Raw genomic sequence first — 24,194 nt, 5'->3', positions numbered from 1 at the left:
ATAATTGTTAAAGAACTATACTAAAGTCGCTGAAAAGTAAATTACTAAATGATTGACCAAATTTTACGCCGATATTGAATAGTTAAAAATCATTCACCTTTAATTTAAAAAGATAATAACATTTATAAAAGAACCTCAATAATTTACATCACTATCAAAATATTTTTTGATAAAAAAATGTCAATTTATATATAACTACATAAGATTGTTGACGCACGCACCGCGTGCATATGTAAGTATGCAACTAGTTTTTCACTGAACGAAGAGCAACCGTATGTATTCCCAATATGGATTACGAGAGAATGGAGCTTTCCGCTTCTTTCTTCACATTCCGCGGGGTTTTAGCAGGGTTTAACAAAATTCTAAAACCCTAATCATCTTTTTACTCTTTCTCTCTCTCTTTCCTTCCAATGCCCATTCTTCGAACTCTGTCATCCGGTATTCATCTACAATCTATTTCTCTTAACTTCTGTTACTTTCGAATTCTAATTCTTACTCGAATATGGAAGATTTAGATGATGATTTCGGTGATTTATACGCTGATGTCGAACTTCAAGCGAGCTCCGCAATCAATGGTGTATCAGACTTTTCCGGAAAATATTCAAAACATCAACATAACAATGAAGTGAGAGTAGATGAGAGGAGAGAGAATAATTCCGGAGTCAGAGGAAGTGAGAGGAGAGAGAAAGGTTTAGAAACGACCGACAATGCCAATGATGAGGTGGAAGTGGAAAATGACAGCGATAGCAGCGACGATGATGACTTTGATGTCGTTGTGAACGACGAAGATTTCGGACCGAAAAATGGTGGTGGAGATGGTAGGCGGTGTAATGAGGAGGTGGTGGAGGAAATGGAGGTGGAGTTTGTGGAGGGGAATTTGACGGGAAAAAACCGAATGCGGATTGATATCGATCAATTGCAGCTGAGTGGTGGTGGCGGTGGTGGTGGAGGGAATGTGATGAAAAATGGCAGTAATTCGGAATATAAGGTAAAATTGATTAGTATAAAAGAGAAAAATGTTTCACTTATTTCAGAATACGGAGGAAGTACTTCATATTGCAATATGTTATTGGTTATACTTGGATAGAACATGGATAGTAATTTCTATCTAGTGCATAAAGTTTTGTTTTATTTGCATAGAGATGTATTTTAGGGATAATTCTTACTTTTATTATCATTATTTCTATTTCTGTATGTTTGAAATCGATTTTGTATTTGTTATTTTCTCAGAATCTTAGAAGATATAGCCCGGTGTTTGTAGGAAATCAACGAGCTGTGAGTTCCTGGAAAGCCAATAGGGAGGATGTTTGGTATGGTCAACCTAGAATGTCAGGGTTTGTTCCTGGTTTGGCTGGCAATGGAAATAATTTCTGGCTTCCGTGGTACAGGTAAAGCGAGGATGGCAGTATTCTTTAAATAATCTTTATGATGAATAGAACTTGAATTGATGTGCTATATTGTAACTTGAGACGAAACAGTTACAACGACGATCTCTCTTTTTGGGTGCCCATGGGGTACGGGTGGGTGAGTTGATGCCTTGATGGATGGGTGTTAAGACGATCATTTGTTAATGTGGTCTTTATCCCCTGATACTATGTGCTTTTTGTTCTCATATCTCTTGGGGCTGGCAATCAGTTTTAATTTGTTTGATGCATATTAGCTTCTAAAAACATTTGGTTGCCTTCTGATTTTCAGGACTATTTTAGATGTGGACATTGATGCAATTGAGCAGAAGTCTTGGACTCAACCTGGTGCTGATAAAACAGACTATTTTAATTTCGAATTTGATGAGGAAAGTTGGAGAAACTATTGTCAGTCACTGGTGGGTGATTCTTATCTTTACTATCCAATGGGACACCCCTGCCCCCACCCCAAAAAAAAGAAAGAAAAAGAAAGAGAGAATAAACTTTGTCCCAGTTGTGGTGATCTTATGTTAGCATAAGAACAACTAATTCAATCACATATTAGGAACTTTGTTGTGAACACGTGTTTTCCGACACTTGTTAATTGTTAGGTCACTTATATCAGCAAGCGTACATGTTTTCTACTTATGCATTTGAGATTGCTGGGATGTTTGTCACCCTTACTATTTGGTTCTATATTCCTTCTTTCTCAAACAGAATTGTTGTTTTAAAGCCTTACTTCTTTAATATAATATCTTGAATGGTTCTATGAGCTCAACTTCTTGTGTTAGGATCAATTACGCCAACGAACATTCAGTCAGACAAGGAATCAAGTTAGTGAGAGTTTGAGTTGTTAGGTTTTATGATGCATTTGAAGTGACTCTGAACATGATTTTTTTTCGTGCTTGTAATCAGAATAATGAAGCTGGACCTGTTAAGGAACTAGAGTCTGAAGGTTTTGTTGATGCCGAGTCCATCCCTTATGGGCTCAGGAAAATGACTTCTCATGAGTCAGCTTTTGCTACAAGGCAGTTTAAAAAGGTGTAGTGTCCTAAATATACTTGGTCCGTGTACTTGTTTTTGTTTCTAGGAAAGCTAATTTCCTTCTATTTGTTTTATCATGCACTACACAGTTGGCAACTTTATTTCCCACGTTGTGCTTAATGGAGTACAATTCTCTGCTAATGGCTCACCCATGTCTTCTGTTCAGCAAATTGGTCAAGCCATCCATGTAGAAAGTAGCAATATTGAGCGCCAGCCGTCTACGGATGCTAGACGTCCATGCAATCGTGATTCTGATGTCATACAGGTATTAGTTTTATATCTTTGACGATTAGCTTCTCATTAGGAGTTCTTTACGTAACTGTTTTTTTGGCAGATAACTGTTCAAGATCCAGAAGAGCCCTCTTTTTCTGGCAATGAGGAGCTGGAAAATACACCTGAAACTCAATTTAAAATGTCAGAGAAGGGGTATGACCATGAGAATGTCGAGCTAGAAGCTGAGAAACCTGGTGGCCCCGAGATTTATGAAACGGGGAAGATTTTTATGGAGGGAGATTCTCAAAGATCAAGTGTGTCGTCTGATTGTAAAAGGTCTTCATCTAATCTACCGCTTAATCTTCGTAGAGTCTTTAATTAGTGATGAACTATTGTGTTTGGCTCCTTTTTAACTTATATCGCTCTGTTAAGAATGTCTAAAACTCATTCTTGCCTTACATTCCTTCTTTCCCATGGTACAATTTCTTTTCTTTTTTTTTTCCTGTTTTGCATGTTCCAAACAATGTACACTTGTCATGCACTGACATTTATACCTCTTTTGCTCCAATTGCACTTTGGTTGATCTGTTGGACTTTCTAATACTACGGGTGAAGCCTAAATTATTTATGCCTTTTATATGTGTATGATCAGATCGTACGAGTCTGCAGCAATATCCAGCCATACACTTCAGGATTCTAATGCCCAACGGAAAGATCAGAAGTCCAAGTTGGATGTACAATCTTCTGGACATGAAGATATCTATCCTGGAGGGAATTCAAGAGCTCCTGAAACTCTCTATAGCTCAATGGAGGATGTTGATTGTAGTAGTAGCGATACCACAGAAACCAATCCATGTGCAGCAATGATAAATTTGTCCTTCGATGATCATGTTGACAATAGCTCTTCTCCTTATTCTAATACCTGGTCTGAGGCATCAAAAGATGATGATCATTGTGATCTGAAAAGAACTCGAGATTTGAGAAGATCATCGTCTGATTCCTTGAAGAACAGACATCAAGGGGGTAAAGTTGATTATCATCGCTCTAGGAGGAAAAGGTATGATAATCAACGGAAAGAAAGAGGCGGTAAGTGTCGTTTGAGAGTCAGAAATGAAGAAGATTTAAAGCACGATGGGCGGATGGTTCGGAGGCATTTGGAGTTAAAGAACTATAGTGGTGAAGATTATGTATGTCAAAGTGGCATTTCAGAGCCTAGCTATGGCCTGGACCGCTCAAGGGCTCACCATCGTAAGAGTGAAGGATGGTGTTCTGCTCTTGATGATGAATATTCTCCTACTGATAGGGAAAATGAAATTTCCCTTGGCTGCTATGATAGAAGTTCTGTTGAAAAGCGGTTTCAAGCAGAACGCACGAAGGATTTTAATCGACAGGTTCATTCGGGGTCAAGAGATGTAGATATTTATTTTCAAAAAGAGTGGGATGAAGAACAATTCTATTCTGATAGAATGACAAGTCCAATTGTTCAAAAAGATCGGCATCTTCAGGAAAGAGAATGTATAATGAGGGATGAAAAATCTTTTCTTCGGGACCAACAATATTTCATGTCGAAGTTTTCTTCTTCCCGCGGTATCAACCGGTATAAACAACAAAGGAAATATGATGATGTCCACTTTGATGGAAGAAGTAAACATGGCCAGTCATTACTATATAGGTATTCTGATGGGCCTGTGCACAATAGGCATGAGAGGCTCAATCCCTTGGATGATAGACAAAGCAAGTTTTTAGATTTAGAGATTGAACATGAAAGACGCTCATGGAATTATCAAGGGAAGGTAGAAACATCTGGCAGAGGGGATGAGTACTTTGAAACTACATTAGATATGGATTATCCACGATATACTGTATATTATGATGATGAATATTGGAAGGGACAAACTTCCACAAGTACACATGATTATCGAGATGGGCTACCTACCGATGACGAAGGAAGGCTTCAGAACAACCTTTACAGAGATGATGAGGATGAACCACAATTATATCAGAAATATCAAAAACATAGCAGGTCTATGTATGCCAAAATTGATATAGATAGTAGACATGTTTATGATCACAAGGATGCTTATAGTAGACAAGATGCTGCCAGGTACCTTGATGAGGATGACTATTTTGAGAAAAGGCGAAAAGTCTTCCAGTCCAAGGGAATGAGCTGGAATGACGATACATTGTTTGATGGATGTTCTGATGATGAGTTTTGTGATGAAAGTTTCTTGGAATTTTTCAAAGGCACTCCAAGACATAAATGGCATGGGGTTAAGCATGGATTTGTGCGTGGTAGGATTATGCATACACAAATCGTGAAAGGTAGGTATGGAGTGGTGAGTGATGGTGGTGGTAAACCTTATTCCAAAATGTCAGCAAGAGCTAAACATGAAAAGAATTGGCTACGAGGAAGGAATGCGGCAGAACTGAGGCATTCTGCTGGGGAAAGAAAGGTAAAGTTGGGGAAACTATGGCTGATCTTCTATACAATTGTATTTGTATCCATGATATCTCCCCAAATTTTGGGGCGAATCATTTTTGTTAATGCATTTTGCATGTCTCTTTTCAAATGCTTTATACCTTGTATTTTCTTCGCCACAGTCTCTTTAAATGAAAAATTCAAGTTTGTTATCCTCTTGCTCCCTCTATGCTTTGGTGATGGTAGCACCATTGTGGAAGAATTTGGAATATAAAATCTGCAAGTATAGAAGTGATATCACTGCTGGAACTTTGGGATTCTTATAAATACTCCAAGATCTCGATATGTCCGTCTTCACTATTGGTCACCTGCCCAGTTTATTCTATTGGCAAATTCATACCTGTGATGTACCTTTCATTACAGCATAGAACACTGATGTTGAGAGCATATTTTTATCGGGTATCTGAGCAGTTCAAGGTTCAAAATTTTATTGCCTTATTGGTGAGAGGGGAAGCAAGCTTTAGGTTCCATTTCTTGATTGATGCATATTACTGAAACTATTTCTTGGAGCTCTGTAGTAAGGTCACATCTCTTCTAAAAAATTGCGTGCTTATTGATATGCTTTCAGTCATTATGTTTGTGTTCTGCTAGATTTATTATACCAACTTTTTTTTCCCTTGGATTATAATCCTATCCTTATGCCTATTCTTGTGTGGGGTCTTGCAGGCAAGGCATGCATCTAAGTGTTGACTATGTTTTTGCAAATGAGAGCTATCTGAGAAAACATTATAGGTTCTGCTTAGCACCTGTTACATTCTTCTTTGTTGTTTACTTATTTGCTCTAAAACATGATTGCTTATAAGGTCTGAGTAATATAGTAATTTTTTTTTTTTTTATACATAGGACAGCGCATTTGCAAAATGTTAGTTTTGGTCCTTTGCAAAGCCTGAAGGAGGTACTTGGTTTTTGTTGGGGAGAAGTATGGGTTCCTTATTAATTATTTCAAACTCATGGTTAGTTATTACTCATTAGTGTAACCGTGTATTTCGTTCTTTGTTTAGACTATTTTCTCTCATCTTTCTATTCATGACCTAAGCTCTGTGAAGATAGTTTGCTACCGTATGATTGATATTTCAAAGCCTTAAGATAGAATTAAATTTTTTGAACTGTGGCCTTCCGCTGTTGGTGCGGTATAGGCTCCTTAAAGTTCAATTTCTGACTCTATGCTGGGTGGTCTCCCTTAAACAAGCCAAGAATATGGTGGTGTGACTAATGGTGCATAATTGCATTGGTCGGATGAGGGGGTTGATGCTTTGATATCGTTGTGTAGTGAAGTATATTTGTGGGGAAATTTAGGAACATGCTTAAAGGAGATAGTAACTTTAGCTTTCCTTCTGAGACTCTTGGCGGGTGAATGAATCCTCCTTGTCTCCTTGAGCTTGTTTCTTTTTTTGAAAGCTACAAGATTCCTTGCAGAAGGTGAACTTAAATGAAGGAATTTTATCCTGGCTAGAAAATGTAAAACTTCATGAAGAGTTAGTTGATCACTTCCTACTTTTCTTTGCCTGGGCGCTTTCTTTGATGACATTTGAGTTTACCTTTGTTCAAAATGACTTTTGTTCAACCTTGTTAAGTGAAAGGTGTTCTGATGGCTTGGAAGAGGAGGTTGAAGGACAGTGGATTGCAGAAATATGGAAGCTTGTTCTTGTGGCATTAGGGTGGTATGCATGGAAAGAGAGGGGTTTTATATTTTTTAGGGGAAAGACTTGTCATGCCAAGCCTTTAAATTCAAATCATCCTAGGGTCTTGTGTAGTTGGAGTTGAGCGCTTCATGATTAGCATCACTGCACTGACTACCTTTCACTTGATTTTGTAGATAACATCCTGCATCTTTCATGTAGATTCTTTGATTTGTAGATTTTTTTTGCTTTAGAAGATTTATGATTGACTGCGAGAATGATATGTTTTGGACCCAACACTTCTTTTTGGTGCTTAACACCTTTTTCGTGTCCTAATTAAATTCTCTATCACCTACTCCCTCTGCCCCTAAAAGATTGCCCCACTTTCCTTTTTGGTTTGTGCCTCAAAAATATTGCCTTTTTTCCGTTTGCAGTCACATGCTTCTCACAATCTCAGTCTACTTTTTCTCCTAACCCCCACACAAATATACTAAACTAACTACACGCTCAATACAACTATTAAAAAGGTAACTAGAAGAGAATGGGGAAAACGTTAAGGGATAGATGGGTATCTAATCAGTTCTATAGAAGCTAGAAAAAGTCAACATTCTTTTGGGCAAGAGATGATCATTCATGCATTCGGCTTAGTATGTGACTGATAATGGGAAGAGGCATGTGACGTCACTGAAAATCAAAATGGAGGAGGTGAAGCAAATTGTGGTGGAGAGGATTCATGAAGCCAAAGCATTATTGGAACTTGCTGTCTGATGATGGTGTCATCTCTCGCTTGTTGCTTTCTGCTATTAGGCAGGGAGGTCTGCTGGCTGCTGTCCTGGCGTGAACAAACTTTATCTAGAAGCCAACTGGGTTTTGCTGTTGGTTATTAGTTATTAGAAGTTTATGCTTGCATAGAAAGAAAATAGGTGGATTTCGGTACCCTGAAGATATGATAGGCACCTTATTTATCTCTACCGTATTCTCCTCTTCCTTTCCTTTGCCAAAGTCAGGGTTGACTACACTCTCAGTAAACGATGCAGTGTGCCATCAAGCCGCAGAACCTTTAGTAATGCATTTCATTTCCATTAATATCATGGCAATTTGTGAAATGTGTGAAAGATGAAAGAATGAGTAATATGATGTGGACTGGTTTGATTAATGTGCTAACTGAATCTGTGATTGTTATGTTACTCTTGTAGTCTGCTTTTTCAATTATCAGATTATGGTATGTCATAAAATTGCCATTGTGATTCTTGTATGTTGGTCTTAAAAAGTACAAGCTTCTGAGATTTATAGTTTTCTTTGTTTTTACTATTGTAGTACCTGGGGAAGTCTTTCTTGATAGGGTATATGGACAAAGGTCTTCAAACTTCATAGTGTGATTGCTGCAGCTTGCCTACTCTTTCTTTCATAATCAAGATTATTTCTTAATTTACTTCTGATTACTTTTGAGATATGTTGTGTCTCATATAAGTTGAAAATGGTGCTTCACTCCTGGAAAAAGAATTCAGTTTTACCTGCATAGCTGCTCAGCTATAACTGCCTTTTAGGACTTCATTTCTAAGCTAATATTGATATTTGGGACTGTGATCCTGTATGATTATCATATCCTTTGAAATAGTGTTAGAATGAGTGACATTACAATTACTGGTAGATGGTGATTATATATTTTTTGATCTAAAACGTTTCCCGTACAAAAGAAAAGGAGTTTACTTTATCCTGTCATGATTTTGCATCAAGTAGTCTATTAGGAGATCATGCTCCCAGTTGCATGTTCTTTTCACTGCACCCGTATGTTCTTTTTACAATTCCATGTTCTTTTATCAATGTACACATTTTCTATTACTCTTGCATGTTCTTTTAGCATGATTTTTTTTTGAAACATTTATGTTCTTTTAGTTTGAACTAGCTATAGATTATGTAGGTGTTATGAAAAGTACATGTAACATGCTCTCGAGTGTAAGATCTAGGCATTTGTTGTGTGCTTGTTCACCTTTTGAGATTTGTTGGTCTGTCATTATATTGTTACGGGGAAATGTTAGGCTAATGTTGTCAAAGCTAGTGATTTATGATATAGCAGTTGTTTAATTTTTGGTGTGTTCCTGTTATGTGAGGGCTCCCCTTGGCGAGATTGTAGTATCCTGTGATATCTCTTCTATGTGAAATGAAGTATGATATTGAGATTTTAATGTTCGCTACATGGATTTTAGTGTGATTTTGTATATTTTACCTTCTTTGATTTTTCAAAGGAGCCTGTTTCTTGTCTGTTCTCATGCCACAATGTTGATTTTCAGTTTTAAGTAGTGCCAGTGTGCCATCACACTTACCAGAAACAATGTCCTCTTCTTTTCTTTCTTCTTTTTGTCTAGCAGATCACATATTTCTGAGAACACACACACACACATGACATGCAGGAAAGGTTTCAGTTACAAATGGATTTTTGATTTACAAAATAAGAAGTTAATCCATAAAATGCTCATTACTACTTACAAACGCTCATATGATAACTTGTTGATGCACATTTATTTATATTATTTGGATTGTCTATAATATACTCATTTATCTATGCACCTGTATTCGTTATACTACTGCTATGCTCATCTTGAAAATGTTTATTTCAATGCTTATGGACGTTTATTTTTGATGGAAAAATTTTTAACCCTTATCTTGTGTTAATGGCTCTCATTCCTTTTTTACTTTGGACGTTAAACTTCAACCTTAAAAGGTTGTTAATTAGACAACAGCGCATATGAAACTTATTGGGGCCTACTTGCTTTCATTGCAGATGCTATCATGTTTTCACAGAAGAATACACTCATAGTAACCTGTATTTTTGTTAAGGTTGTGTCTTTTTATTTGGTTGGTTAATGCAGATGAGTCCAAATGTTGAAATGTTTTATTTAAACTCAAATTTGCATTGAGTGTGACTTATGGATAAGGCATCCCAGATTTGATAAACATATGTTTGGAGGAAGTGACCTGCAGGTTGATCAACAAAGTTGAGCATGTTCAGAGCTTGTTTCATTGGTGCTTTTTTAGCTTGAGGGATGGTATGGTCAATATTTTTTTCTCCTGTTCTTTATTAGCCTGGCAAATAGTGCATAGTGGATGAGAATCTACTCCAAGCTGAAGTGAAGGAGGAGTTCCATGTAGGAGTTTGTGTTTACAAGGTTTTTCATTTTAAGTTATAGTGTGGAATGAGGATACCGTCATGTTTCTTTGAATCCGATAGTGATAATGATGTTGTATCTTTCTCTTCGGATATGGGTTTTTTTTTGGAGGGGAAGTAGTGGTAGTTGGGAGGGTAAATACTCTTAAGATTTAAGAGTTCAGAAGTCTTTGGTGTTATTGCCTTATAATTCTTCTAAACCTTTGACCTCATTTTTCTAAAATTGATTCTTGGACTAATTTCTTAATAGGAGTCAGCATTAAATTTGAGAAGGTATTCCTCAAGAATTCTTGGTTGAGTTATGCCTTCTGCCATTAGTTATGGGCTTAGCTACCAAGCCCTTAATGTGATCTATCAATGACTTTGTATACACAATAAAGTGAAGAATCTGAGAAGGCAGTGACAAAATGTTCACTGCTGTAAATCCAGGTTATTGTAAAATCTACTAGTGGGACTTTCTAATTGCTGAATCCCTTGATAATCTGGAGATCAATAGGTCGAATTCTATCTTCATTTCAGGTTTCACCTGCTTCAAATAGGGATTATAACACTTCGGATGATGGATATAGCCTATAAGACTATAGCTTAATGCTAAGATATAAGTGCTGTGTTGATAAAAGTGGGGAATTGGAGTTGATGTGTCAAACTGGAGTTGTATACAAGTTTTCATCTGAAACAATGCTGCTTAAAGTAGCTGGAAAGCTTCGTGGAAAAGCAGTGTTTGCAACATGAGTTCATATTGGTGATGGTTCGAGAACAGGAATTGAGCTCTGTGAGGTACAATGTCCTGTTCTTCAATATCCCAGTGGTAGAGGAACTTCATAGAAATTTCAATTGTAAAGTCTTAGTTGCCTGCTATGAAAGACTTCTTGTGAACATCATGCACACAACTTTAGTTTCGTGTTTCTATCATTTCATCACCAATTTATCTTGAAGTGATTTACCTAAGACAAGATAACTTTCTTTGAAACGCTTTAATATCAACTACCGTTGAAGTAAGTGGAAGAAAGAAGAGAATCAGAGTCAAAAAGAGGATTCTTGATTGTTTTTACTAGTATCAAGTGTTATTTCTTTTTGTAGCATTTCTAAATTCAGGAAGTTCTAAATCCTTTGTTTGTATTATCGGTGTTGCAAGGCTGACACTCTCTGTTCTCTCATTATTGTAGTTATGCATGCTCTTGTCCTGACTGCTGCTAAATATGCGCAGATGAAGTTCTTAGCATGGTGATGAGGTTATTTTTGTGATAACTATTATGTAGTCATAATACTTGATGCTTCATGAGGTAGGTAGTAGTTTTTATGTGAGGGTTGGTTTGTAACAATTACCTATGGCCATGCTTGTGTAATGTTGCCGTCATTATCAGCTGCCATCTTTCTTTCTTTATACGATATACTAGCTTTTTTTATTTTCTTACATATGTCTATTTCTATTCTTGTTGCACTGTGACATACTTTGCTCCTTTTCCTTTTTCCTCTTTTCCCTTGGTTCCCTACTTGGTGTTGAATGTTTGTGGTGATGACCTTTTATAGGTATTAAGTATGCTGGATGCAGGTTTTGCGTCAAGAGGATTGGTAGCAGAGATAGAATATGAGAGTATTAGAGTCTGGCCCTCCCTTTATTCTGGTTACGGGGTTGGCAGCAGCCACGGGTTTCTTGTCTGCCGGGAAGTTTTAGGGCTTTCAAGTTGACATGTAGATCATTAAGCTAAAGTAGGTTCACAGACTAAGCTTTGATTGTTAAAGAGTATATTTGAATTTTAGATGAGTTGTACAAGTAGTATATTCTAAAGCCCTCACGTTCTTGTGACATTTTAGTTGCTTTTAGACCGAGCTCTAACAGTCATAAGATGATGTTTACGGCGAAAGTTTATGCTGGCTATTCTTTTAATGTCGTTTCTAGTGCTTTGTAATTTGAAGTGTATATCCTACTTCCTTCTGTGGTATGTAAGTACTACTAACATGAGCTAATCTCTGATGTACCTGAACCTTTTTAATTTTCTTTTGAATATCTGAAACTGTATTAATCATCCTTCTACAATTTCTTACGAGAGTGAAGGACATACATACCTGATCGTGTAACATTTATGCGTCATGCTAGACTCTGCAGTCAACTGGAAAATTTTCAAAAGCTGGAGTCCAACCAAATAATGCTGCTTGTGAACATGTTGATGGGAGGTTCCTGGAGCAGTTCAGAAGGCAACAGAAACAAGATGAGCATATTCCTGACAGAAAGATTGGGAACAAAGCTTTAAAGTTTGAAGACTCGCAAGATAAACTACTTGCAAACCATGACAATGCTATTGATCTGGAAGAGGGTCAAATACCAACAGAAGAACCCAAAATTGAAACTCGCAAGGTCAAGAAGTATGGTTCTGGACATTTGGCTCAGAAAGGTACTCAGAAAGGACAATCATCTCTCAGTCAGAAACTTGGTCAGAATGGTGATCATGTATATGACGAGAATCGGATACTTGAGACAATGGCTAAGATGGAGAAGAGAAGGGAGCGGTTTAAGGAGTCTGTACTTGTAAAAATGGATGCGGATCCTAATCCTAAGCATGAAGTTGATAATTCAGTTGAAATAGCTCAATCCAAGGGACAAAGGCCAATGAGAAAAAGGAAATGGGGAGGAAGCTAAGGTATTGATTTTCTCATATTATTTCAAATACGAGGGGAATTAAATTAAGAAAAATGAGTTGCGTGTCACTTTGACATATTCTTGTAAAAAAATTTTGGCGGAAATTGATAGAAAGGCTTTATCTTTTGTTTCTATGAAATAAATTTTATTTGTAATAGATATTTGATCAACATAATTATATCCTTCTTACTTCACATTGGAGGTCAAACTTGGGAGCTTCTTGGTGATTATGGTGATATTTTCTGAGTAGTCTGCTAGCCTTTATGTTTTGACTCATTGTTCCACCAAACCAAAGTACTGGCTTTTGACACCCAGGACTCAATATTCGATAGGCTATGTCACTCAATATTCGATAGGCTATGTCACTCAATATGCCCTAACTTACCCCCAAAAAAGGTGGGAAATTGAGGTATCAGGACGTGACCCTGAATTCTATCCTCCTGTATATCTGTTGTGTGTTGTCTGAATACTAAAGCTAAAAGCTGTTTGATCAGATTTTAGAGGGCATGTCACCGACTGTTTAGGAGAATGGTCGAAAGCCTCTGGCTTTGTTTGATCGTCATTTGTAGCCATAATTGGTTCAGACTAATTCACTATTCTTGAACTTTTGTTTGTTTGTGTCAGAACGTTTTTCTGACGTTTCCTTTAACATGATTGATCGCCTGCCAGAAGGCGTTGATTTGAGGTTCAGACTTTGGAAAGTAAGATTTCTCACTGGTATGTGTTTTTTGGAGCCATGAGTTGCAGTACTGGAGATGGCCGGAATCTGAATACAAATTAGATGCTCTGCATAACAATATAAGCACTCTATATTTGTCACTTACTTGCTCTCCATTGTTTTGCCAGTTTTTTTTTGGTCAGTTGTCCAGTAATTTTTGCGACTGGAAGGTCAAATACAAGCTTGCAGCTTGCCTCTTTGCATTGTTTCACAGCAGGCTGCAGTGCACTTCAATATGTTAAAGGATTATAGCTGAAGTGTGTTAATAAGATTGTGAGATAGTGGCACTCACTAGCACATGTATCCAATATCCTATTCAATATTACCATGTACCTGTGGAATGTTCAAGTGCACAGTTTAAAAGCATGTCACAACGTTGTTAATTTTTTTTTTTTTTTTTTTTTTTGGCCCCCATTTGGGGACCCGGGTAAGAAGAATTACCTCTAGGCCGCCCTCACCCAGAAGCCCAACTGAGATTTGCATTGCCAATCTACCTTTCTTCAAAAATCCTTCAAGATATATATATTTCAATGAGACACATTATCCTTCAGTCATTAGATGGAAATAAATTCCTTTAATAGTGTGTCGTTCTCTTTAACGTGAATTTGCAAAACTGAAATTATACTTATTACACCTGATTGCATTTAATCAACATCAAAACTTGTTTTTTTAGTTAAAGAGAACACATGGCATATTTGATGAGTACAGGTTATTATAGTGATCATCTCCTCTTTATAGTCATCTTTACTAACATCTTTATCTTTTTCTCTTCGTAATTGCTAATTGACCACCATTTTGATATCCATCCATTGCTTCTTATGTAGTTATTCACCCATTACTTCTTATTAAATATTGAACTTACCATGACACCAACTAAAAATCTAGTACATGTGATGGTTGGTCAAAAGTTGCAATTCTTTTTTCTTATTATTCTAATTGACATACTTGCATTCAAAAACTAGTTATCTAATAATCAATCAATAATTTTAAAATAGAAACAATATGAACGGATTCTTTTTATTTAGTGAAACTATTGGGTCAGACCGTCTAACCCAATATGTTCGTCGGACAAAACTGCGAGAATGACGCGGCGGCTCTCGTTGATGACCACCTGCTACAACCACCAAAATCCACCCATAACCACCGAAATCCATCCACATTGAACCAAATCGAGACCCAAACGAACCCAAAACTCCATAACCACCGCTTATCCACCACCTTCGAATCACCACTTTGAAAACTCCATAACCAAAACTCCATATCCACCGCTTATCCACCACCTTCGAATCACCACTTTCAAAAATCCATAACTGAAACCTTCGAATTTCCATCTCTTTCTTCGAATTGAGTCGAAGTGGTGGTTTCGAGTGGGTCGAGATGTGAATCGTGGTTGTTGGGCGGGTTCGATCTGGGTGGAAGGGTTGATTTTGGGGGTTGGAGCTTCGATCTGGTTGGATCGATCGGGTGGGTGAACTAGATAAAGAACAACTGAAAAAATGAAGACCAACTGAAAACAATTAAAAACCAACTGGAAAAAAATGAAGACCAACTGAAAGACAAGTGCTTCTTACAAAACAATAATCAACTGAAAATAATCAAAACCCACTTGAAAATGGAATAAACTTAACTGAAATAACACATAAACTCAACTGAAACAAAAACAATAACCAACTGAAAAACATCAACTAAATGATGACCAACTGAAAAAAATGAAGACCAACTGAAAAAATTAGAAACCAACTGAAAAAAATGAAGACCAACTGAAACCCAAGTGCTTCTAACTGAAACACAAGTGCTTCTAACTGAAACACAAGTGCTTCTAACTGAAGTGGTCCGACCAGTTATATTGTGTCAGACCAGTATGACACAATACCTTCTCTTTTATTTAATATACTTTTAATTTTATTTTAAGTGATATCCTTTTATCATTTTGAGTGGTTTAATTTTAAATGTATTAATTCTATTCTTCACCAATATTTTGATGTTATTTTTATCCTTTTACCCTCAACTTCTCTTTTTCCTCTCCTAATGAAATTATGAGAAAACTAATTACCCCCGTCCCAAAATATAGTTCCCATTTTCATTTTGGGTGTCCCAAAATATAGTTCTCATTTTCATATTTAGTTCCACATTTTTCCGTAATTTGTCTTGAAAAATCGTGTCCCATCATTTATTTTCTTCTTGAAATTTGTTTTTTCCTTTGTTTATTTAACCAAAATGTTACAATTAATGCTCTTTCACCAATTATTCTCCACTCTCTCTCTTAAAATCATCTTTTACCATACAACATTTATTTAAATAAACAAAAAATCTTTACTATCCCTCTTAGATTCTACTTGCATAAATTACCGTGAAAAAAAGGAAATGAGAACTATATTTTGGGACGGAGGTAGTAGTTTAATAAAGAGATCCAATCTCCTTCTAAAAAAAAAAAACTATAAAATTATCATTGTTTTAATCTTAACAAACCGACCTTAGCTCAGTTGGTAGAGCGGAGGACTGTAGTTGGTAAAATCATCAGACATCCTTAGGTCACTGGTTCGATTCCGGTAGGTCGGATTTTCTTTTATTTTTCACATTGATAACTTTTGTCCCCTAAATTTTTGTCTCTGTTGTATTACTTCAAATTTCACTCTCCACTTTTTCAGCATTAATAAAATCTCTGATCCGAAATTTGCTTTTGTGAGAAGAATTTGCGGATCTATACCCCCATTTTTCTATGGTATGTGCTCTTTAATTTCACAACCCAGAAAAAAAAAACTGATTTTTTACTTTCATAGTTATCCTTTCTAGTTAATATTATCTCAAGATTGATGTTTTATATAAAAAGTATTCATCTTTAGATTATCCCAGGTAGGATTTATTTGTTCTCTTGTTAGTTGCTACCCTCATTAATGTTGAATGACATTTTTTTTTAAGATATAGTTTTATTATAATATGGGTAGTGGTGGACTGGTGGAAGATTGATGACACTTATTGTATTGATAAGTCTTCTTTTCAATCTGTAATTTTTAAATAAATGAATTGTTTTCAATTGGAGAAAATGGAAGTCAAGAACAAGTTCTAGATCTTAAGTTCAACCAACACAAGAGCTTTTTTTTTTTTGAGAAATTTTTAGTTGTATTGGGTTTTGTGTGTAAATTTGTTTAAGGATGTCTTCTGCTGTGGAAAAAGTATGCATGATATGTTCTATGTTCTACTATATATTTGAAGAATTAGTTTTCAGTTTGTGAATTTTTTTACATTGTATCTGGAAATTTTGATGGTGGTGGAAAGCTACCATACACTCCATGGTCAACATTCATGGAAGTTATGAGTATTGTTATTACTTTTACATGAAAAGATCCTAAGTTTATATTGTAAAGCTTTATGTGGTTGTTTATGGGGGTTTGTATGGTTATGCTGCCCTTATCGAAAATTTTCTTAGTTTTTTGGGGCTTATTTTCAAGCTGATATCACAAATAGGTTCTTGTTAGTTTAGAAATTGATTTCCTTTTCCTTTAGTTGCTTTAGTTAAGATTTCTATATGTTGGATGAAACCTAAGTGTAAAATTGAGGAAAAAGAAGTCAGCCTTTCGGGTATTTGATATGCCCTGTTTATTGTGTAACAAAATTATGTGGAATAGAATCTTTGTGAGGCAGTAAATAACTGAAATTTCTACTAGGTTAGGAGTCTTGTGGTATTGAAACTTGAGGAAGTTATGGGCAGTTTGATTTACTTTAGGTGGCAATATCTAAGACTCAAATATATTTAGGTGTTTGAGTTTGTTGCCTTGTCAAGTTAAGTTTTAGGTTGCACTTCTTATCAAATTTTGTGGCTAGCACAATAATGGTGATGTTAAATAGTTTTGTTGTATGTGTATTGTGTAGGCGAACACAATGCGGTTGTATTTGACTTGCATAAGGAACACTTTAGAAGCTGCTATGTGTTTGCAGGTATCTCTACTTCTCTGAATTGATTGTTTCTGATGTGCTGAAATATATCCTTCTTTTTTGTAATTTAACATTTACGGAGAATTTATTGTTTTCTGATGTGATCGTTGCAGAATTTTCCTTGTCAAGAAGTGGAAAGACATAACAAACCAGAAGTTGAGATGAAGTAAGTGCTTAGACACTATATCTTTTCTCCTGTTGTGAGCTTCTGGAACTTTCATTCTGGTTCTCTTACTATTATTTTTTCATCATGTTGAACTTGTTTTGCAAGTTGATCATATGAAATAGCAGAAAATTATTATTCTATCACCATATGTAAATTTACTTCGAGCGAGTAAGACTCTTTATGATGTTTGGCATTGATCCATTGTAGTGACATTCACTCGAAGAGCTGCAATTTGGTTCTTATTTTTATTTTCATGTGCTTTTCAGGACGAGCCCTGAGCTTCTTCTAAATCCTGTAAGAAGATTCCCTACACTCTGTAAGACTGCAGCTTCTTGAGTAGTGTCTTGTGCAACATTATTTTCTGTCCTCGGCTCTATCCGCATTGTCTTTATTTTCTTCGATGTTCCCTCAAAAAGGTCTCTTAACATCTGTTTGGGACATTATTGTTGTCGTGCATGTGATTAGTTGCATCTAGGCTGTAAGCAATTTTATAGCAGTTGGAGCTTACTGTTAAGGCCTATTGTGTCATACTAGCCATTACGCCTTCTCATGATGAACTATCCTTTTTGTCAACATGACTTGGAATTTTTATATCCATATCAAATGATCCAATTTAAATTTTCTAGAAATATGTGCTAGTGGAGCTTATTGTATTCTTCTGGAGTTCTTTCTCTGCTAATGTGGTTTGTCATTACAGAATAGAAGATATCAGAAAGGTTAATTGGTGATGATTGTCAAGTGTGAAGTTAACAGGCAAAAAGAACTTAGACAATTGCAGTAAAATCAAATTCCGTCAAATATAGGATGTTGTAGTTTCTGACCTATTGCATAAGCTGAGTGTTAATTTTACCAGCGTACATTTCCTTCATGACAAACTTTCTCCCTTCCATATATCAATTGGTTGATTCTAGATGCCATTTTGACAAGTCTTCCTAATTACATAGGGCATGTGAAGCGTTGTGCATGATATTTTCCCTTAATTGTCAGTTGAAGATTTAAAGGGTCTCAAAGTTTAGAGCTGGAACCCAATTGTTCACACGTTGTTTGGATAGCAATGACAAGGAGAGGGAAGGGAGAGGAATGGAAGGGGAGGGGAGAGTGAGCTTGCATCTTCCTTCTTAGTTCTTCCAAGTCGGAAGGATTGGTTTATTAAGAGAGGAAAGAAAATAGAAAACCTTCCAATTCCTTTCCTTTCCCTTCCCCCTATTGTAGCTGATGTGAAACTCTCAAGTCAAATGTGGCATAATTTTTAGTTAGACGATGTTAGAAACTCTATCATCTTTCATCCTACAGTCTGATGAGCAGTAGAATTGAGAGCACGGAGATAATATGGCTTCTGAAAGACTGTTCTAGCAGAAAAAGTATCTTCAGGAGAACTACTAACAATTCATCAACTCTCTGTAGTAGTAGACAACGGGTCAGATTTAACATAATTGCTGGCATTCATGGTGCATATAAACTTGTCATCTTGGCTTGTAGTTATGGAAGTTGCTACTTTTTTAATTTTGTGTCACTCGTTCCATACATTCGTTATGTAATCATGTTGTGTGGATATTTTTGCAGGTTTTGATTTGTAGAAATGAGGCTGAAAAGTGCTTGATAGAAACATCTATAAATTCCTTGAGAATTAGCCTTAAGGTAAAGCTACAAATTCTCACTTGTTGCAGCTTTTCAAGTTAACTAAACATAATTCTCTCTTAAGTATATTCATTCTTCTCAATCTATCCATTATTTTTCATATTTTGCAGGTAAAACAGGCTGATGAACTTGAGAATATACTAGCCAAGAAGTTCCTTAGATTTTTGTCCATGAGGGCCGAAGCATTTCAGGTCCTGAGGAGAAAACCTGTACAGGTATCATGTTTATGCGTTGCTCCAGCCAACTTTTTTAAATAAGAAAACAAATGAACTCAAAAATACATGCTGATTGATTCAATATGAGTGATCTTTCATGTTCGACCAACGTAGGATGAAGTCATTGACTTTATTCTTATTTACTTTGCAGGGCTATGACATTAGCTTTCTCATCACCAACTTCCACTGTGAAGAGATGCAAAAACAAAGGCTTATAGATTTTATTGTGCAGTTTATGGAGGCAAGAACTTTTACCCTTTTATATATATATATATATATATATATATATATATATATATATATATATATATATATATATATATATATATATATATATATATATATATATATATATATGGTGGCATGATTATATGACTCTTTTGGTATTTCGTTATGATCAGTTTAAAATTTTATATATGAAATCTCTGTCCTAACCAATTTAATGGTAAACCCCTCATCATGCTCCTCTAGTATAACTCTGTACTTTGCCAATGGCCGGAATTTGGAGCACAGGATAAATATCTATCCGTATTCATTTCAGGCTATTGAGTTACAATCTTATTGATCTATCCCTCATCACGCTCCTCCAGTATACTTCTTTTATTAGATTTATTGCCACCCATCATACTTTTTGAGTAAGGCTGAGCAACTTATGAATAGCAAGCCTTAGCTAAGCTTCAATCATTCTCTAATCAGGAACCATTTTTGTGGGAATAATTACTGCTGAGAAATCCTGAAATTTTTAGATTGAAGGTTCTTTAATAAAGAAGTTATATTAAAATCTTCTGTTATGTAGCTCCATGTCGGACCTGCTTATCTATATGAGTCGGTCAGTTTGTTCGATAGATCAGTATGGGTAATTTGGTTTACAGTCGTATGGTGTTGGATGACACTTTTGATTATGCAAATTTAGTGAGCCTGTGTTCTTTCATATTTTAATAGCAGATGAGTTGTCTCTGTCTGTCTCTTGAATTGTGGTTATCTTTCGACTCTAACATCTTTTATTTAACCAAAGAAACCAAACATGAAAGAATATCAGACTATTTAATGCAACAGCTATCTTTTAAATTTGCAGGACATTGATAAAGAGATCGGCGAGTTGAAAATGTCTGTAAACACCCGTGGTAGGCTTGTGGCTACCGAATTCCTAAAGCAATTTGTATGACGGCCTCAAAGCAAAGCTCGACAGACGACAAATTTGAGACTTGGTAGTGAGAACTATTGAGTGCAATTCCAGAGTTTTTAAATGGATCATTTTATGCAGTTCATACAAATAAATCCTCTCATCTTATTTGCAGGCGATTCAGCTTCCTCGGCAAGGAAAGCGGAGGCTGTGGAGCTGATTTATATGGTCGGAAGCTCCCTTTTCGCTGTCTATCTGTATCTTGGGCAAGCAAATGAGAAGAAGCATGGTATTCATAATTTTTTTACATATGTATAAAAAGGGAATTTTCCTGATCTTCACGGGGAACAGAAGGATTGTAATCACGGTCTTTTCGTATGTGATTGAATTGAATTTTGGAATACTGGAAGTAAAATGTGTATGATTCCTAGTGCACTTTTATGTTGCTTTGCACTTCCAGTTTTCGTAATTCTGAAAGTTATGCAATGATGAGAAGTTGCTGAATTTTAGTTTCAGGGGATCAATTTTACGGTCCTGTCCATATATTTAAATAAGGCGATACATGGGGAATGTCAAAAATAGAAAAAGAGAAAACAAAGTTTAATTATCCGCTTTAATTAAGCAAAAAAAACTAATATAATTATCTCTATTATATATGAAAAGAAAATTATGCTTTCGCACGCATAATGTGCATATAAGACTAGTGTTGGGAAGGTTTTGATTATTGAGATGAGTTTGATAATTAAAGAAGTAAGAAAAATAGACTCCTTCTACTTCTCCTCTTTCTTTGGCTAATTCAAATCCAGACTAAAAAAATTGACCCTTCAAATAATTTTGTCGCATCTTTTTTCTCACAAAGAATTTTTCCTTCCTGTCCTATCGAGTCTCTTACTATTATTAATATTTATGCCACTTATTTTTATAGGTTCATATTAATTATATATTTATTTATTTCTTTTTTCTTTTGAAAAAGGATGGATTAAACTTGATGGGGTGAGCAAATCATATCAAGCGGAACTATTTAATGGTACAAAATAGTGAGATATTCAAAAATTAAGACAAACCCTAAATTCATTATCTTTTACTGTATATGTCTACTTTGAAATGTATTAATATCATAAGAAATAAGTACTGGATTCGATTTTTTTACATTAAAAGTGATGCAATTTGTGACGATTAACCATCAATGTAACCTTTTAACAAAAGTTACTATGTCTATTATAGCATCCTCAAAACTCATATTTTCAAATTGAAAAAAACACACCCAATCTTCTCTTTAAAATTATCTTTCTTAATATCTCCATTTTCTTCTCTTCATCACCAAAAATTTACTATCACTTTGATGTTCCTCTTCCTCCTCTTTATTACAATTTTTTTTTTATCAAGACACCAACTAGAAACTCCATGAATTTTAAGTGTTAAGATGTACACTTATTTGCTCTACTCTTGTTGACATAATGACATACTAATTGCTTTAAATTAATAATGTCTCAAAGTCTATTAATTAATTATAAAAACGACGTTTGTTTTAAAATTAGCAAACCGACCTTAGCTCAGTTGGTAGAGCGGAGGACTGTAGTTGGTTAATCCTTCAGCCATCCTTAGGTCGCTGGTTCGATTCCGGCAGGTCGGATTTTTAATTTTCCACTTCCCTTATTTTTTCCCCCCTAACCTTTTGTTTCTCTTTTTTGTTTTTTAATCTTAATCCATCCACTGTTACTCCACTTTTTTAGCTTTCACAAAAATCTGAAAACGCTTAGGTTGCTTTGTAATGAGGGGTGCTGATTGAGTTGAGCTATTCATGAACAACTCAAACTCGACTTGGTCAAAATTTGGTGAACACTCAACTCATCAAATTAAAGCGTCAAATTGAGCTAGTCTAAACTCGATATGATAAGTTCGTGAGTTGCTCAATAGAGTATATCTATCATATGGTGTTGGACTATAGGACTCCCACTTTCCGGGATTCTCAATTAATCGATCTTCTTCGTCTATTTATTCTCCTTTATTTCTCTCCTAAAACCCACAACTTATTTCCTGACCTACTAACTGTGCTTGAGCTATTGGACTTGCATATTTAACATAAAGGACCATATGTCCATATATTATATAAAGTCCTCCACGAAAGTATTAGTTTAACATTTTATGGACTTTGTCATTTTTAGAATTGGCCTAGGTTAGGACCCAAGAAAAATATCACTTTCGAAAAGTCATTAATTTATCAAGTATATACTTCTATAATAATTTATGGAGGTTAATTATATAGTTGTTTGATATATTTGGGGACCATGATCTACTTTAGATAAGGCTCTAACGTTGTTAGACTTGGCAAATCTTCTACTTAGTGGTGAAGCATTATTGTGACTTGTGAGTGCTTACCATTACAATTATAACACAATGATAAACTTGTAGTATAAATAAACGACTTCGTTAATTTGTTCTAAACCACAAAACATCAATACATAATCTTCATTGAGCTAATTCTCCAATTTAACAAAGTATACTTATATAGTTATATACAAGTATATGATGGCTCAACTTAAGATGAGCATAATAATGGTTGCCATGACCACTTTTATGGTCATGTCTTACCCATGCATGGGTGAAGAATGGGCCAAGACAACCAAGTTAGACCCCTTAGGCAAATCATGCCAAACCATACTAAAATTTTACTTACACGACATCATGAGCCCTGGTCCATACACTTCAGCCAAAGCCATAGCCAAGGCAGACGACACCGCAACCTCGCCCACCGGGTTCGGATTGCTAGTGATGTCCGACGACCGCCTGACGGTGGGGCCGATGATTGATTCAACATTGGTAGGCCAAGGCCAAGGAATGTGGGGGTTTGATGGGCGTGACAAACCTAGCCTAATCATGGACATGTCCTTTACTTTTAAAGATGGTATGTATGCAGGAAGTTCTGTGACCTTGGTTGGTAATAACCCGGCCTACATTGAGAAAAATAGGGAGGTTGCCGTCGCCGGCGGTACCGGGCTTTTTAGGATGGCGCGTGGTTATGCACTCCTATCAACTTACTCCTTTGATGCTGTTGCCGGAGATGCTGTTATTGGCTACAATATCACACTTTATCACTCTTGTGATGCTCCTTATTAATTCATCGTTATTGAGTTAACATGTAACGTTTTTTTTTATTATATTTCATTTCATTTTTGTTATGCTTGGAGTGTACTTTGTTACGTACGTTTTTGCTCACGTCCTTGCTTATCTAAGTTTGGTTTTTGATGAGTGTGATTATAATTTCCATTCATTTCAGTGTAAGTGTGTAATGTTTGCTTAGGGATATCTCCAATGAATAATGAATTTTCATATTTTACACTAATATTTTGTGCCTACCTCTCACATATGAGTTTTTTTTAAAAGACGGTCTCACGTTAGTGTTAACGTGACACCATGTAATGTCATGCTGACATCACGCTCGTGCATCAAACCAATAACGAAATTAGTTAAGCGCTTGAATCTATTTGTTATGCTAGCCTAAATTGCTTTTGGATGAATTAGTTAATCGCTAATGTATATTAGTTATGCTAAAGTATGTTGGTTATATCACATCATCTAGATAATAACGCATTTTATTAGCCCTAATTTCAGTATCACGCATAAATCATTCTCTCTTTCTTCTCCAATCTGTCGAGACGTCCTAAAACCTGCATTTTTGCTTCCTCCATTCTTTACCTACAACCACCTGAATTCCTTACATGATTTGAATTATTTATCTTGAAAACTATAATTAATAACTTGAACCAAATGGTCAAATTATTCCGAAATAAAGTAAATGTAGAAAGTTGATATTTTGGGGATATACATTTTTTTTTTACA

The 24,194-nt window shown here is 35.8% G+C and overlaps 3 protein-coding genes and 1 non-coding gene across 14 annotated transcripts; all 4 read left to right on the top strand.

Annotated features, from left to right (window-relative positions):
- Positions 1-272: 272 nt before the first annotated feature.
- On the top strand, positions 273-12,755 carry LOC104888448 (FIP1[V]-like protein). Of its 8 annotated transcripts, none has more exons than XR_007272421.1 (10): positions 273-988; positions 1,231-1,388; positions 1,696-1,822; positions 2,195-2,236; positions 2,319-2,444; positions 2,614-2,712; positions 2,782-2,996; positions 3,312-5,112; positions 10,443-10,700; positions 12,022-12,158. XR_007272421.1 is itself a non-coding variant. In XM_048640953.2 (10 exons), the coding sequence occupies exons 1-9, from the start codon at positions 503-505 to the stop codon at positions 11,610-11,612; spliced, it is 3,213 nt and encodes a 1,070-aa protein (XP_048496910.1). In that variant the 5' UTR covers positions 273-502; the 3' UTR covers positions 11,613-11,633; positions 12,022-12,141. The 8 variants fall into 8 exon arrangements, 7 of the variants coding, with proteins under 7 accessions (XP_048496910.1, XP_010671728.1, XP_010671727.1 ...); XM_048640953.2 differs by lacking the exon at positions 10,443-10,700 and adding an exon at positions 11,454-11,633 and having other exon boundaries at positions 12,022-12,141; XM_010673426.3 differs by lacking the exon at positions 10,443-10,700 and having other exon boundaries at positions 12,031-12,755.
- A 3,028-nt stretch (positions 12,756-15,783) lies between these two features.
- On the top strand, positions 15,784-20,789 carry LOC104888447 (actin-related protein 2/3 complex subunit 4). 4 transcript variants are annotated; one of them, XM_048640951.2, is made up of 10 exons: positions 15,784-15,828; positions 15,928-16,001; positions 17,150-17,215; positions 17,326-17,378; positions 17,645-17,672; positions 18,942-19,016; positions 19,127-19,231; positions 19,383-19,472; positions 20,307-20,439; positions 20,530-20,789. In XM_048640951.2, exons 2-9 carry the CDS (start codon positions 15,999-16,001, stop codon positions 20,394-20,396), a joined length of 510 nt encoding a protein of 169 aa, XP_048496908.1. In that variant the 5' UTR covers positions 15,784-15,828; positions 15,928-15,998; the 3' UTR covers positions 20,397-20,439; positions 20,530-20,789. The 4 variants fall into 4 exon arrangements, with proteins under 4 accessions (XP_048496908.1, XP_048496907.1, XP_048496909.1 ...); XM_048640950.2 differs by lacking the exon at positions 15,784-15,828 and having other exon boundaries at positions 15,850-16,001; XM_048640949.2 differs by lacking the exons at positions 15,784-15,828; positions 15,928-16,001 and adding an exon at positions 16,280-16,452.
- A 1,107-nt stretch (positions 20,790-21,896) lies between these two features.
- On the top strand, positions 21,897-21,987 carry TRNAY-GUA (transfer RNA tyrosine (anticodon GUA)). The gene is given in 2 exon segments: positions 21,897-21,933; positions 21,952-21,987. It is a non-coding gene; the product is annotated as a tRNA-Tyr (tRNA).
- Positions 21,988-23,039: 1,052 nt separating this feature from the next.
- Positions 23,040-23,471, top strand: LOC104888612 (dirigent protein 23). Its single transcript, XM_019248308.2, has one exon. It carries the CDS (start codon positions 23,040-23,042, stop codon positions 23,469-23,471), a length of 432 nt encoding a protein of 143 aa, XP_019103853.2.
- Positions 23,472-24,194: the final 723 nt, after the last annotated feature.

Source organism: Beta vulgaris, chromosome 3 (genome assembly GCF_026745355.1).
Source record: "Beta vulgaris subsp. vulgaris cultivar EL10 chromosome 3, EL10.2, whole genome shotgun sequence".
In the NCBI taxonomy this organism is placed as follows: Eukaryota; Viridiplantae; Streptophyta; class Magnoliopsida; order Caryophyllales; family Amaranthaceae; genus Beta; species Beta vulgaris.
This window is presented reverse-complemented; position numbering and strand designations above follow the sequence as displayed.

What these genes read in the sequence shown, in the direction of transcription:
- LOC104888447 (XM_048640949.2), top strand. Translation starts at nt 16,432, where the DNA reads ATGTCTTCTGCTGTGGAAAAA. An exon ending in AAGCTGCTATGTGTTTGCAG is followed by an intron (nt 17,216 to 17,325) that starts GTATCTCTACTT and finishes TGATCGTTGCAG; the next exon opens with AATTTTCCTTGTCAAGAAGT. An exon ending in CTGAGCTTCTTCTAAATCCT is followed by an intron (nt 17,673 to 18,941) that starts GTAAGAAGATTC and finishes ATATTTTTGCAG; the next exon opens with GTTTTGATTTGTAGAAATGA.
- LOC104888612 (XM_019248308.2), top strand. Translation starts at nt 23,040, where the DNA reads ATGAGCCCTGGTCCATACACTTCAGCCAAAGCCATAGCCAAGGCAGAC.
- LOC104888448 (XM_010673425.3), top strand. Translation starts at nt 503, where the DNA reads ATGGAAGATTTAGATGATGATTTCGGTGATTTATACGCTGATGTCGAA. An exon ending in GCAGTAATTCGGAATATAAG is followed by an intron (nt 989 to 1,230) that starts GTAAAATTGATT and finishes TTATTTTCTCAG; the next exon opens with AATCTTAGAAGATATAGCCC. An exon ending in ATTCTGCTGGGGAAAGAAAG is followed by an intron (nt 5,113 to 12,021) that starts GTAAAGTTGGGG and finishes GCGTCATGCTAG; the next exon opens with ACTCTGCAGTCAACTGGAAA.